At 42.1% G+C, this 16242-nt stretch overlaps 1 protein-coding gene across 1 annotated transcript; it reads left to right on the top strand.

Moving 5' to 3' along the window:
• The first annotated feature begins 4155 nt into the window (after nucleotides 1-4155).
• IFT22 (intraflagellar transport 22) lies at nucleotides 4156-10412 on the top strand. Its single transcript, XM_044993342.1, has 5 exons — nucleotides 4156-4322; nucleotides 4657-4736; nucleotides 4869-4958; nucleotides 6917-7119; nucleotides 8595-10412. The coding sequence occupies exons 1-5, from the start codon at nucleotides 4284-4286 to the stop codon at nucleotides 8741-8743; spliced, it is 561 nt and encodes a 186-aa protein (XP_044849277.1). The 5' UTR covers nucleotides 4156-4283; the 3' UTR covers nucleotides 8744-10412.
• Nucleotides 10413-16242: the final 5830 nt, after the last annotated feature.

The raw sequence follows: 16242 nt of genomic DNA on the forward strand, positions 1-16242 counted from the left end.
GGTTAAAAACACTTTCCAAGCAGCGCCTCTGCTAACACAGTAAAAATTTAAGGTTATTTTCCTCTTAAATGCCAGTTTGTCAGGGGAGCCTTTTTGATGAATTAGCTGCCCCAGAAGGCTATGGTCAATAACTGTGTACACCACATCTTACTGATCTTCACAAATGTTACTTTTTGGAACATATCAGGTTGCACTGCCTTAACACAGGCAAGTTAACACGCCTTTATCAAATGCACCAAGGTCACCAACCTCCACCAGATGATCAGGCTGATCCTTTAAAATTATGGATTCCTAGAGGAGATTGGAGTTCTCTCAGCTGGAAGCAGTAGGCCATGCAGAGCATGGCCCACCCACTTACAGACCTAGATGGACTGAAACAACCACCCACGTTAGCCAGAAATGTGAAAGGAGGGTTGGGGGGGAGAGAGGAATGAAGTTTCATATTTCACCTACCACTTCTAACAGAAAACAGAACAGGGTGGAGGGAAAAGAGGCAAATCCCTAGAGAATGTAAGTGCTGGCCTCTCAAGTCAAAACTGTCAATCATGCGAAGTCCTGTGCGACACACATATTTGAGAGAGGAAACAAATGAGTGAATGAATGGGCACGTTTAGCCACTAGGTGTTACTATTGCTCCATGGAACTAATGTGATCTCAGCAATCGCTTTGCAAAAAGAACTACTAATGTCTATTTCATTTGTAGACTTTGCAGCTTTAACTTAAAATTAAACTCTGCCAGCCAAATTCTTGCCCAATCTGATATTGCAACCCACAGAAGTGATTGTGTCTGCAGTGTGTAGCTGGGATGCAGATTTTGCCATAGTGTTTCTGCTTCTAATTCACTGCATTAAACAGAAATTCTCTGACCACTTGGATTTCTCTGCCAAAGCTTACAGTGAGGCACAGGGCCTGATTTCCAATTAGGCACAGAAGGCGCATGCCTGAGGGCGCCAGTGTTCTAGGAGAACCTAAAAGTTAAAAGTGGGTTAAAGTTTAATTTTTTCTGGAAAACACGGAGGTCAGCTGTAGGCGGGGGTCGGGAGTGGCTGGAGATGCTGTGCCTACGGGCACATAAGGTGTAAATCTGGCCCTGCTGAGGCAAGGGATGCAGTCTGTTTAAATGTGAGGAATGGAACAAAGTAACAGGTGTTTTGTTGTTTTTTAAGGTAAATCTGTTCAGATTTCAAACACTACTGCTTTACTAATGTTTGCTGAAAACAAACCATTAACTGACTGCTAGTCTCTTCTTTGTCCCCCTTTACACTAAAGAGTGAGGCTCAGGATAAAGGCCAGAGCCAAGTATAATGCTTTTGAACCAGCAATTTAAGAGAATATGGATTACAGGGGAAAATATATCAGTAATCAATCTGAAAAACAAAATAGTTGAATGGCTTAAATTGTTAAAAATCATTAGATTGATTTAGGATACAATTTTCAAAAGCACCTATGTGAATTGGGAGCCTACCTTCTATTTTCAAAAGTGATTTAGGTAGGTAAGAGTTTAAATCACATAGGTACTTCTGAAAACTTATAAGATATGATCCTCTTACTCCTTAGGCCTGGTCTACACTAGGGGGAGGGGGGTCGAACTAAGGTACGCAACTTTTCACGTAGCTGAAGTCGAACTACCTTAGTTCGAACTACTTACCCGTCTTCATGGTGCGGGATCGACGTCCGCGGCTCCCCCGTTGACTCCGCCACCGCCGTTTGCGGTGGTGGAGTTCCGGAGTCAACGGGAGCGTGTTCGGAGTTCGATATATCGCGTCTAGATGAGACGCGATATATCGAACTCCGAGAAGTCGATTGCTACCCGCCGATCCGGGCGGGTAGTATGGACGTACCCTTAGTGATTGATTAAAAAAACCACACGGACTTTATATCATCTGACAACTCATTTGATTATAAAGATCACAATTGCTTTTCGGGTAGATGTGAAAACAACCCTCTTTCCTTTAACCAGTGTTTAGGTTTTATTGTTACCTCTTGCTCAGATTTTTGGCTCTTCTGCACTGTTGTGCACATTCAGGACCACCAAGGAGGGAGGGGGGGGGGCAAAGGGGTCAATTGCCCATGGGCCCAGCAATTTAAGATGGCTTGGGGGATGGGACAGATATGTATTTTTTAAATAAAAATTAAGATTAAAAAAAAAAGACCTCTGGTTTCCTGCTACTCTGTACAGAGCGCCATCCCTCATTGTGACAGTAACAGCTTGCCAGCGCGCTGCTGCACCCTGCTGGTCTGGCAGTCTGGCAGAGCGTTAGCAACAGCAGCCTGGGAACCGCGGAGCTTGCTGCCTCCTCTGGCTGCTCGGGAGCCGCGGTGCCTGCCGTGCTGGCTTTCCAGCTGTGGGGCTGAGGACAGGGAGACTTTAAAAAGGAACAAGTTCCCTCTGCGCTACCCGATTTCCTCCCCCAGGGCTGCAGCTCCTCGCCAAACCCAAGCCAGCAATTTCAGCCACCCAGTCGAGCCACCCTAAGTTTGCCGAGAGGCAGCCGGGACTAGCCTCCCCCTTCGCTGCCACTAGCACTGGGTGACGAGCCGCTATCACAAGCGCAGGATGAGGGGCTATCTCCACCGCTTAGTCAGGGAACGAGGCACAGGTTTTCCCTCTGCCTTTGCCCTGGCCGCTTTCTCGGAGATCTCCCAGTAGATGTGGTGCACCAGGCCTGCATCCCAATTTGCTAAAACAGAATCAAATATCTGGCTGAGGCTAAGTGCAGCTGGCTTTCTTGCATTACTTTTCTCTCTCATAACTTGCCCTGGAAACAATGGATTATTTCTGATCCTTTAAACGTGGCATAAATGACACCCATGCTCCTGGGACACTAAACCATCCTAAATCACTTTATGTAGTGAGTTAGACAGCAAATAGGTCTGCAGGCTGCTGGAAACACTGTAATCCTCTCACTGGAAACAAAACAATCCTGTTTCACATTTAGTAGTAGCACTACTAAACATTTGCATTATGGTTGCACCTAAAGGCCCCATTTGAAAGCTTGTCTTAAACTGTTACTGTACCTGGGCTCTAAACAGCTTTGAAGCAACGCATCTGGTTGCCAGATGTTTTTACCTATATGCTGGGCCTTTAAAATACTTCCTGCTCCCTCAGAAAAGCCTTAATAAGAAACTTTGCCTCTTCAGTGCTCATGCTGGTGGCTTGAGGAAATTAGTATCACAAGATCCATGTGTTCTGAAAACTACACCAGAAAATGGCATTTCTCACAGCCCATCTATATTTTAGGTACACGTATGGCTCAGAGAAGTAGCCACTGAGTGATTCATAATCTTCTAATATATTTATCCTCAGAGAAGTACTGCTAGCCTCACTTCTACAGTGGACTAGGCTCAGATCCACAAAGGTGTTTAGGTTTAGGCTCCTAATTTCCTTTGATTTCTATGGAAGTTAGGAGCCTTTGTGGATTTGGTCCTAATTGACTTGTGCAAGGTAACACAGGAAGTCTGTGACAGACCAGGAAACTGAAACCTGGGTTCTTGAGTCCCTGGCTAGTACCCTTACCACTGAGCCACCTTTTCAGACTCTGTGATAAGAGTCTACCTCTATAAAGCCAGGAAAATGTTGAATAACCTTGTGAAGAAAGATAGCCAATTTCCTGACCTCATCATAAGGCCTGCTCTAGACACAAATGTGCACCAAAAGAAGGGTACAGGTTGTAATTCACAACCTTTTATTGTGCTGGTGCATACCCCTGGGGACACTTCCGGATGAAAACATTTCCATTTTTGCTTTAGTTGTTTTTTTAAACAACAAGGCCAAACCTGAAGCTAAATCAAAATGGGATATGTTTTATTCCCAGCTAAGCGTGCCCAACACAGAGCAGCGCAGAACTAACAACACGGCCCGGTGAACTGCACCCCAGGGCCTTGTTGCAGTGCATGTTTCTGGGCAGAGCTGCCCTGGGACAGTAATAACTAGAGCAGGAACTAAGGGGCTGGGGGGAGATAAGAAGGGAGGGCAGCTGAACACAAGGAAAGGAGGGTCAGGGGGAGAGAAAGGGGCTGGACTGAGATAAGTGCCAGTGGGGCTGGAGAAAGGGAGGGGGGAGAACCTGGGGGAGCAGTCACGTGGAGCAGGGAGCTTCCTGCAGCACGTGACCTCGCGGGCCGCGCTCCGCTCCAATCGCCGGGCGGCTTCCCTGCGCCCTTGACAACGACGCCGCGTTGCTAGGGCGCCGCCCGGCAGCAGCGCCGTTGGGCTCGGGGCTGGCTGGCAGGAGAGTCCGGGGCGGCGCGGCCCGTCCCAGGCCGTGGGGGGAGCGCGCGGGATGCTGAAGGCCAAGATCCTGTTCGTGGGCCCCAGTGAGGTGAGTGCGAGGCCCGGCCCGGCGGTGGAGTAGGGGCCCCGGGGAGCCTCCTCGATCCCGAACTGGGGCTCCAGGGTCTTGTGTGTGTGTCCCTCCCCCTCCCCCATCAACATGAACAGCCCAGCGGGGAGCCCAGCAGGTTCTGGATCCAAGCCCACACAGATCGGGTGGGCCCCACCTCTGTGCACATGGAAGTAGCCCCCCACCCCACCCCCAACAGCACAAGTCATGCTCCAAACTGGGACATGCAGCGCTTCCCCCCGAGCCCTGCCGCAGACTGGGTGGGTGTTGTTGTTTTATTAACACAAGTGCCTTTTGCTCCCGTTTCTGACAGTCTGGAAAATCCGTCTTGGCAAACTTCCTGTCCGAGAGCACAGAAGGCATTAGCAGCTACGTCCCCACTCAGGGAGTGAGGTGAGTGAAGCCAGGCACCGTGCTTACTGAAAGGAGACCCTTACAAAGGGCTCCCCCAGGGGATGGCCTGCTCTTTCCGGGGTGGCCTTGTTGTAGAATCTTATCATACCCTCAATCCACTTCTGTTTTTAGGATCCTGGAATATGAGAAACCAAATATGAATGGCAACAGTAAAGGGGCGGGGTGTCGATTTGAGCTGTGGGATTGTGGCGGTGATCAAAAGTAAGTGGGTTTTAGTGTTCTTGACACTTCGCATTATTTTAACAAGGTGGGTGAGGTAATATAATTTATTGGACTAACTTCTGTTGGTGAGAGAGACAAGCTTTTGAGCTTACACAGAGCTCTTCTTCACCCACCTTGTCTCCCTAATATCATAAGAACAGCCAAACTGGGTCAGACCAAACGTCCATCTAGCCCAGTATCCTGTCTTTCAACAGTGGCCAATGCCAGGTGCCCCTGAGGGAATGAACAGAACAGGTGATCATCAAGTGATCTATTCCCTGTTGCTCATTCCCAGCTTCATTGATGGACCTATCCTCCATGAATTTATCTAGTTCTTTTTTGAACCCTGTTTTAGTCTTGGCCTACACAACATCCACTGGCAAAGAGTTCCACAAATTGACCGTGTGTTGTGTGAATAAATACTTCCTTATGTTTGTTTTAAACCTGCTGCCTATTAATTTCTTTTGGTGACCCCTGGTTCTTGTATTATGAGAAGGAATAAATAACACTTCCTTATTTACTTTGTCCCACCGATATAGCTTCCGCCTCTCACTGAGGTAGAGTAATTACATAGACAGGAGAGCAATGTAATGTGGTAATGTGTCTAAATCAGACACCATAATGACAGCGGTGCCAATTTAGCATGGTAGTGAAGATGAACCTTGAGACAAGGTCACTCCCTGTCTCTTAAAGTACTGAAATAGTTGGACAGCATCAACTTAAAAATCACACTTTTTTCTCTGAAGTCTCTTTTACTCACCACTGAGTAACTGAAAGAGGTTAGATGAAAAATGTTTTGATATTTTTCAGTTTACTTGCTTTCTGCATTTGACAACTCTTAGATTAAGTCCTTTGTGGGAGTAGCTTTGTACATATTTCTGCAGCGCTAAGTACAGTTGAGCCCCAGTCTTGATTGGGACCCACATTGCTAATAAAATTGTTTTAAGTCAGTCTTTTTGCTCTGTTGTGGTGGAGGAAATGTGAGGGAGTAGGTTCACAACACCGGGGAATGGAAAACATTAAAAAAAAAAGAAAACTTGATTGTAAAACCACAAATTGTCAGGGGGATTCAAGGGCAGGTATAGACTCTGAAACTACTTCGAACTCACTTTTTGAACTGTTACCAGATCAAGTTGGTGGTGATCTTTGAGAGCTTAGCAGGCGCTACACTCTTAAGAGCTCAGCAGGAGTTCTAGGTGGACAAGGAATATGGGATTGGGACCTCGATGATTTGGGGGACCCCAATCCCTTAAACTGATCCACCTGGCCAGACACTATACTTGTTGAAGTCAATGGGGATCGCTGTGAGTGGAAGAGTCATGTCTAAGCTGATCAATTTGTAGGACATGGACCACTCCACAAGTCAGGTCTTTAGGAGAAGGATTTAAACACATCTTTCACCAAATGTTACATTGTGCAGTAGAACAAATTTAGCGATTTAAGATAAAGGACAGTGTTGACACAAGAACAAATGGATGTAAACTGGCCATCAACAAATTCATGCTGGAAATTAGAAGGTTTTAACCACCTGAGCAGTGAGATTCTGCAACAGCCTTCCTGTAGAAGTTGGGGGGGAGAAACAACTTAATTAGTTTTAAGAGAGCTGGACAAATTTATGATGGGGTTGCTTGTGATGGGTTAGTGTGTGGGTGCTAGGTGAGGTGGATGGCCTGTGATATACAGGTGGCCAGACTTGATGATTTTAGTGGTCTCTTCTGGCATCTGACTCTGACTAAATTAGGAGGCTTATTGGTGTTTGTCTAGGACAAAAATATGTTTGAAGTTTGCCATATTGACAGCGAGCTTCCTAATTTTATAGGGAAAAACACTGAAGCATCTGTGTTTGAGGAGAAACAAAATACAAAAACTATGTGGAGTTTTAAGTAACTATTAAGTAAAAACAGTTGCCATTTTTGGGTCTACCAACCTTACCATTTTCCATTTACCTGCTTTTCAAGGTTTGAAACTTGCTGGCCAGCTCTGATGAAAGACTCCCATGGTGTTGTAATAGTCTTCAACCCAGAACTGCCCAGTCACCTGAAGGAAATTGAAATGTGGTACTCCTGCTTTGTGCAGCAACAGCAGTTACTAGATAGCCAGTGTCTCCTGATTGCACACCACAAACCAGGCAGTGCAGGGGACACAGAAAACCTGTCCTTGGGTAAGAAAATGAAACAGAGGTTTTTAATTATCTGCTTAACTTTCAAAGCTGGTGACTCTTTATGACTTTCTGCATTTCTATAATTTCTTCTATCTGAGGATCTCAAAGTGTAACCATGAATTAATTAAATCTCAGAATGTAGCTGGTAGATAGGTAAATATATCCCCGTTTCACGGATGGGAAAACAAGGTTTTTCAGAGAGTCTATGGCTGAGCCAGGAATAGATCTCCTGATAGCAAGTCCTAAATAACACGTCATCACTTGCATGAGGGTTTCTTACTTTAATATCGTCCCTCTGTAGTTTTGTCTATTTAGCAACCATTTGTTGAGGCATTTTAAATCGCCATTTTATAAACACCCCAGGAGTAGCTCAATGAAATAAGGGATTATCTTCCTTGTACAAAGGTGTCTAAAAACTCAATTACATGCATCTAAATTGAAGCCATCTAGTCCAAACAAGAGTAAACTGCTATGTCACTAGTGAAGATGGAAACAAAGATGGATTTAAAAAGTTAGGGACCTCATGTGCTTTTCAGTTATATTGCATTACACCAGTATAATTGACTTCAGAGGCAGTGCTGTGACATACACCAGTGTAAGTAAGAAGAAACTCAGTCCCCAGATCTTTTGATGGAAGAAGCTGACTGCATCCATGAGACAGATATTCTATCAAAAGGTCCTGTTTTAATTTGGCTTTCAGCAGGAGTTTCAAAGAAGCCATCTAGAAATGGTTAATATGGAGGAAAACATATTTCAGAAAATGACATCTAAATAAAAGATAATAGAACTAGACAGTATCAGAACTTGTAAGGAGAGGCTGTAAGTGTGTACTGCACAGTAAAAACTAAAAAGCAATTCTGGAAAGTGATGCGTGTGTCCATAATAAAAAACATATAGAATAATCAGATTGGAAAGGTAAAGCTTCAAGAACCATTCCCACATTATAGCAGATTAAACCTCCATTAACGTGTACTATACACTTTGTGTTTACTTTCCCCTGATTGCTGCTTATATAAGATTTTTCTGAATTTGATAGTGCATAAGTGATTTTTAATTTGAATAGTTGAATCACAATGGGTAGATCTACTTGTTCCGAACATTTTTAAGATTTAAATGTAAAAATGCGTTATAATTTCAAAGTGATTAAATAATATCTTAAATTAATTGATTACAATTCCTACATATTGGCTGGATTTCACTTTGTGTCTAAATATGTGATTGCAAAATATATCCTTTCAGTTTTTCAGAGGATTTATCCATCGATGAACTTAGTTCATTGTATTACTGATGGTGATGATACATCACTTTTTAAAGGTTACATGTTATGCTGGACAGCAGTATCTTAATGCATCTGGATTTCCAAATGCTTTATGTAGCATAAACAGTCCTGTGAACGCAAGAAAACTGTAAATGCATTTGTATTAAAATTAATATAGTAACCTTTATTTTAAAAAAATTTTTGTGCAACTTCAAAGCTTCACCACTGAGCAAACTGAAACTAATACACTCCAGCCTGGAAGAAGATCCTGAGGATGTCCGCATGGAATTTGTGAAATACTTCAAAAGCATTATCAACTTGCTAAATGAGAGCAGAGACAGGGAAGAGATGTCAATTATTACCTAATCCTGGGAGAAATACTGAAGTAAGAGAGATACAGTACTTCTTTCATTATGGAATCTGCCCAATCCAGGAAACAGGAATTAATCTTCATCTCTGGCAAATGACAGTCCACAAACATTTAATGAGTATATTTTCCCAAAAGCAAGTAGATGCACAATTTAAGACTCTTTATGAGAACCTACTACTTACTTCTGATGAACTGCTATCCCAAAGAATTGCCTGTAAATCTAGGAATTTGGGTAACTTTAGCTGCCTCCTGGTATTAGATGAAGAGAACAAGAACATACTTTCTAATAAAACATTGATCTGGATCTAACTGTATTTAATCATAATTTTTGGTGCAGAGATTAAGGGAGTGGTCACTTTTTTTTTAATTCACTCATTTTAAAATATTCTTACTCTTTTCTATAAAGAGCTTTAAAAAAGAGCCCCAGCCTGCACATAAAGTTTATGAATCTGTGAAGCACTTGCATGATGTGTCAGTGTCGGCTGTGTTGTTACATGGATAAGACATGCTTTTGGAAATCATTAGAAAGTAGTGGGAACCGGGATCTGTGAAGTAGTTCACTTATGGAATCTGTATTTAGTGTCCCCTATCTTTTTTTCTCCAACATGGGAAACAAATATAATTTTATAGATTTGTGTTCTGGTAAGATAACAAAAATTCCAGTCTTTATCCTGACAAGTCTTTCTATCCAGTTCCAAAAAACTAAGATATTGCTGGTGACAGTGCTAAGTCTAGTTGTAGGAGTGAGAAGAGTGTGTGCAGAGAGGGCGTTGCAGGCAGTGCAGCAGTTGGAGGAGCCAAATGCCAATCACCACCATTTTAGCTTTCTGATTGGCCAGGCCTGGGAGCCAATTTAAAAAAGGAAGAAGCTACAAGCTACTTTAAAAACCCTAACAAGCCCAAAAAACTAGCCAATACGCAACACACAAGTTTTATGCTGAGTTGGCAAGCCCAATTTCTGCTTATTTTGAGCGGCTTTGGTATCTCATCCAGTAGCTCACCTTGCTCAAATCCAGGGGCTACGAAAGGCAAAGATTATTGTATTGTCTTGCCAAGGGAAAGATATTTATCAAATGTATATTATTTTCCCTTCGAGAATTTACTGTTTGATTTGTTTTGCTTGCATTCAATTCAGTGCATTTGTAGTGATAGACAGCCCTCTATTTATCAGCAACTTATAGATGCTGGCATGCTGCAGACTGAAAACCTTTTTTTGTTTTTTAAAGTGCGCATCTTGTTTTGAAAGGGAAAGCTAAGAACGGATTGTCACCCTCATTGAACTCCACCATTTGAATTTCTTTACTCCTAGTCAAATGAATTAGCAAGTTATAACGTATTTCATACGAACTGTCCAAAACCAGAATGCTCTGGTTAGTTAAGTGATATTACCACAGAGATACATAGCAAAGGAAGAGAGAAAAGAGAGACAAATAAACATAGACAATAACTTTTTAGAAGAGACTTTTAAAAAGAAGAGTTAGTGTCATAGCATGGAACAGGAACTGCAGAAAACAGAGGCTTTATCTACATTGTCTTTAGTGTGTCCCATGGTTGCAGATCTAACTTCTTTTGCCACCTCTGCTTTTTAAAATCCATTGCTTATGAGAGCTGTATCTTATCGTGCATACATCACTATTTCTACAAGAAATTTTGTATGCTTCATGCTATTATGCTGGTTTTTGTTTTTTCCCCCAGTTTGTTTGCACTCTAGGCACATTAAAAATACAACAGCCCTTCAACTTTTAACAGAAAGCCTCTTTAACATCCCTTACTCCTGAGAGGGAGAATGCTAATGAACAGGAATGTCATGGAATGTCAGTAAGTTCAGCATAAGGTAACTGGGATGAGGGCTCTGATGGTTCTCACTGAGTAGTAGTAGGCTGTTGGTATTATGTTCTGATTTATGTGTGTGGATACCAGATTTGTGTACACAAAATAGGTATTTGCACACACAAAGTTGGGCACATGCAACTGCATATGCTCAGCTTTGAAAACCTAGATCTGGAAATTTAAATAACTTGGAGATCCATTTAAATTGACACTCTTCAAAAGTAACAGTATCTAGAAACATCTTCACTCCTCTTCTAATAGCCTGGCTTTGTACGTGTGCAAATGCCTGATTTGCATGTACACATAAGTGAGGTGGACATAAATGTAAGTGCATTTTACTAGAATGACCAGATTTTCAAAGTGAAACACCAGAACACAGATCATACCAATCACAGAGAGGACAGTTTTGAGCGGGAGCAGCGGCCTAAGCAATGCTGCTAAGCTTCTTGATTCTGTGTTTAGTGGGTAAGTTAGGTTGAGGTCTCTTTCAGAATGGGAGGCAAAAAACTGGGGCACTGGAACCGGCCCTCACAAGAGGGGCATTCCTAGTTTTCAGGGACACATGATATTTTTAACACATGAAAACATGGCCCATAATTTCTTTTCTTGATTGCACTTAGGTGTTGTCAGTAAAGATGGGCCTGAACCAGAACATCAGTTCCAAGACTCTTTGAACTTTGGGAAATTCTAATCCAGATCCAAAATTTATAACTGGAGTCCAACGCCAGTAGTTAGGTTCTACTTACTCCATGAAAGCAGATAAATTCCATCAACTCAGCACAGAAAAAAGGTAATGTGAACTCTCTCAAGTGTGCCTCACATTTAATAGAGCATTGTCTGAGGACAGGTAGGGGATTTGGCTTGCATAAATCCCAACCAGGAGCATAATACAAAATCCTCTGTTTTGTTGAGTTCCACTGTCCCTTCCTTCTTTAGAGAAATTAAAAGCCTGTTTCTTTACAAATTTCGTGACATCCATCCGAGGATTCTGAGAGTTTATTCAGAGGGAGTAAAAGACACAGATACACTCTCCATTGCTATGTTACTGTTCCATGAGTTCCAGACAAAGAATTGATTGGTGACAGTAACCATCTATTCCCAGAACCCTGGAACTGAATTGTTCTTTAGTCATTAAAATAAAATTTTGTACCTACGAGCACCGATAGTTAAGTTCATCTTTGCAACATGAGGCTGGAAGTCTTGTAGACTTCCACTTAGGCCCCACAGAAACCAGACAGTGGAGTTACATTGATGTAAAACCACCAACGGTGAGAGGAGAATCAAACCCCTAGCAAGTCGTGAGCTCTGCACCAGTCACTATTCAAATGATTGTTGCCCAGTCTTTAGGGCAAACACTAATACTAGGGAAAGTGAACAATCCATCACTGTATCTGTAGTAATAAATATGAAAGATAAAATAATTATATGGCATATAGAAAAAACTACTGAGGTGCAAAAATCATGTGTGTCTTTTTGGGGATGTGTGATAACAAAGGAGGGGATCAATTGTGGCTCCTAAAGACACAAAGATCCTTAAATTCTATCTTAATCTGAGGTAATGAGGCTGGTACGAAAAAAACAAAGCTCTTAGGAGGCCCTTCTGCTGCTCCTTTGCAGATCATTAAAAGCAATATTAAATCAAAACACCATTATGTTTCCATAGAACATGTGCTCTGAATTTTTTTTCTCCAAGGGTTGCATGGAAATTTTGCTGCAAAGAATGCTGATACCTTCACAATCTAATGGGACACTTCAATTCCTGGTATAACTCCGTTGACTTCAGTGGTGTTACACCAGGGATGTATTTGGTTAAGTTAGTGTGAAGCTGAGTTTTGGACCTTTAATTCTTTTGTTTCATGTCACATTTGGGAGTCAGTACGGATATTTGTTGCAGTATTATTGTATCCACGCATCTCTGATCGCCTGGGACTTCACAATTCATGCTATGCTGCACACTATGGCCACTTTACAGAAACAGTAAGGAGAGAAGCCAAATCCTGCAATTCCATAATCACAGCTCCTCACGGAGAATCTCCATTCCCTATTAACTTAGGTGGCCTATGACACAAAATAGAAAAGTTCTGATTCCAGCCATTAAAGGGTACACAGACACTCTAGCCCAGGGGTCTCAAACTCAAATGACCACGAGGGCCACATGAGGACTAGTGTATTGGCCTGAGGGCCGCATCACTGACACACACCCCTCGCTGCCCACATCCCCGTCCCCACACCACTCCTTCCACGAGGCCCCACCCCTGCCTCATATCTTCTCCACCTCCTTCCCTGAGCATGCGGTTCCCTGCTCATCCCTCCCTCCCTCCTGGAAAGTGCTAAGTGCCACCAATAGCTGTTTGGCAGCTTGGCGGTGGGAAGCATCTGGAGGTAGGCAGAAAAAAAAGAAGAGTAATATACTAATACAGTAGTATAGTATTAAAATATAGTATGCTATTAAAAGTCAATTTATTAACTTTTTTATTAACTTCTTTAACTGTAATGTGAAAAGTCAGTGCTAATTTTGACAGTCATTTCATTTTTGGCCACTTAGCTGGCAGCGTTTTGCATCAACCAGAGCATCAATATTAGGTTTGATATCCTGAGACAAAACCAATCTTAGTGTTGCTTTCAAATGTTCATTGGTAAGCCTTGACCTTAACACATATTTGTTAATCTTCATGTAAGAGAAAAACTGTTCACATATATATGTACTTCCAAACATTGCCATTATCCTTGCAGAAGCAGAGAATAACATGGGAAATCTTTCTCGTGAAAGAAACCTGTAGAATTCTGGAATTCCAACATCTGTATACTTCTGCTTCAAAATGGTGTCACACTGAAGCTCCACTAACTCCATCTGCATTTCCTCTGCAATATTGTCTATTTCAACAGCAAATGTTGTGGAAAAAAGTTGAAAATGTGGTTCAAGTGCCTTGAAATCTTTAAACCGCACATCAAAATGTTTGTGTAAGTTAGAAATGATCTCTGCATATTCTTCAAGGATTTGGGTTCAACTTTTCCTAAGGAATTCAGAGTTGAGAAATGGACCAAATTGCCAGCAGTCAGCTGTTTCCCCCACAAAGTAAGCTTGACTTTGAATGACTTAACACTGTCATACATCTGTGTTATCACCTGTTTTCTACCCTGAAGTTTCAAGTTCAGTGATTTCAGGTGATCAGTTACTCTGTTAGAAAAGCAAGGTTGCAGATAAAAGTGGAATCAGCAAGCTGTGGAACCTCCTTGTTTTTCATTTTCATGAAGGAATCAATCTCCTCTCTAAGTGTAAAAAAAAAAAAAAAGCTTCAAAACATTTCCACGACTCAGCCATCTAACTTGAGTGTGATACAGAAGTTCCCCATATTCACTGTCCATACTTGCTAGAAAAGTGAACTGTCTGTGATTCAGCCCTCGTGCATGTATAAAATTAACAGTTTTAACTACATCCATAACTTCCTTCATTTGTAGACTTTTACTACACAGGGCTTCTTGGTGCAAAATACAATGTATACTGGTGAAGCTAATTCCTGATATATTGAGGCTGTTCAGTTTGGTCTTCAATAATCCAACCACACCAACATTTTGAGAGCACGTTGATGACGCACCATCTGTAGCCAAAGATATGAGTTTGTTCCATGGCAGTGCAGCTTTTTCAATGCACTCTTCCAGTCCTTGAAATATATCACGTCCTGTTGTGGTACCCTTCAGTGGCATTAAGTCTAGCATTTCTTCAGTTATATTAAAATTGCAATCCACACCTTTAATGAACACTGCACACTGGATTGCATTTGCCTTTTTCACAGCCGCATCACATTGATGGTTCATAGTCAAAGATTTTGTGGATGGCATGTAACTCCACGAGACCCACCTACTCTAAACCTTTGTGTGTAGTTTGTAGGGGGAAAGTGAGCAGCAAAATAAGAACAAATGGGTTTGTATCCTTCCATGAGCTCAGTTAAAAGAAAAATAGTACCTATTGCTGTTAACTCAGTGAGAATAATATTAATACTTCACTGTAGTCAAGGAACTTCCCACTTGCGTTTCCTGTGCAGATCATCGCAATACCTCAATGTATATATTTAAATGTTCAGACTGTATGTTGAGAACATACATTTATTTTGAAAGTTTTCTTTACTTTGCAATTCTTTCCCCAGATTCACAGGGAGTTTATGTATGTAAAGGCTTTTCCACAGCACTCATTGCCGTTTTATTTGAGTGACACCCTGTGAATTAGGGAAATGTTACCTTGTTTACAGGGTGGGGAAACTGAGGCACAGAGATTTTGTTAAGTGACATGCCCAAGGTCACACAGGAAGTCAGTGTCAAAGCTGAAAAAGCTGACCTAAATTTCCTGATTCCCATGCTAATGCCTTAACCACAGGATCATCCTTCTTCTTAACTGTCTTGATTCTTTGTGATCCTGCTGCACCTTCTGGACACAGTTTCTCCAGCAATACTGCTTACCCACATTCTCCCTCACAGAACCTAAGTCTTCCATCAACAGAGTGAGCTCTTCTAGGAGACTTTGGATGTACCTCTCCAAGCACTTTCGGCTTTAATGGATTCCTTTTTCTTCCACCACCCTGAATACTGATGCTGAGTGCCTCCGAGATGCCCCAGGCCAGCGTTTTCAATTCAGCCCATAGATTTCAAAGTGATTATATATTTTTCCAACCCAAACAATTTCTAAGCCCCTACCTGGTTTGCATCTATCCTGCCAACCATGCCAATGTGTATAACTGGTAAACATGGCCTCTCCAGCACAGAGCATGTTTCCCAAAAAGTCATTTATAAAATCATTCCCCTATCACTCATATAAAATTATAGGCACACAGTTTCCCTTCCTACTAATGTGTATTCTTATCCTGGTTTAGTGCTTTTTGTCTAAGGTTTGAAATACCTAAAATCCTTGGTTTGAATCAGAGCAGAATTGATTCAGCCCATTGCCTTCTAGAGCAGATATAACTAGTTCGGTGTAGTTTATTTTATTGAGTACGTGCTACATGAGCAATCTTGCCAACTAACAGCCAGTATCTAATCTCTTTCTTGGGTAAAGTCAAATCCTGATCTCAGCTACACAGTGCCACAGATTCCATCCTGGGTATGGAACTCAAGCTATGTTCGTTCTGCCTCTTACCATGGCTATACAAGCTATATATATCTATTTCTCCATTGCTGAAATGGGGGATGCATTGGAGATGTGACTGGGGAAAACTGTGTGTGGCATAAATCCACATTTGCCCCACCTCAGCTGTGTTTGGTGTAGCAGTGGCACAAATGAGGGCTGGCCCACAGACTTAATATAACTGATATATCTGAAGAGGAAGGTCTATATGCTCAATTCAGACAATTTAACCAAGTTCCACAGGAGATTAAAGGTTTCCTACATTTTCAGTGCTCTCACCACTACATCTGGGTACTGCAGCCACAGGGCACAGCATTCCTTAGCATTAATCAAAGAGCTGCATTCTGCTTTGCAAGTCCATTGTAAAGAGAATAAGAAGGAACACACGCGTAAACATTCCTGGGATTGCTGAACACAACAAAGAGACGAGCTGTCTTGGATTATAGCCTTTATAATTTATGCCAGCCCATCATATGTCTGGTTCTAGGCAGAATACGTTTGTGCTATTTTAGTTTGAACATCGTGCTGAAGTGGAACGCTCTGTTTGTC

The sequence above is a fragment of the Mauremys mutica genome, chromosome 19 (assembly GCF_020497125.1).
Source record: "Mauremys mutica isolate MM-2020 ecotype Southern chromosome 19, ASM2049712v1, whole genome shotgun sequence".
Taxonomy (NCBI): Eukaryota; Metazoa; Chordata; order Testudines; family Geoemydidae; genus Mauremys; species Mauremys mutica.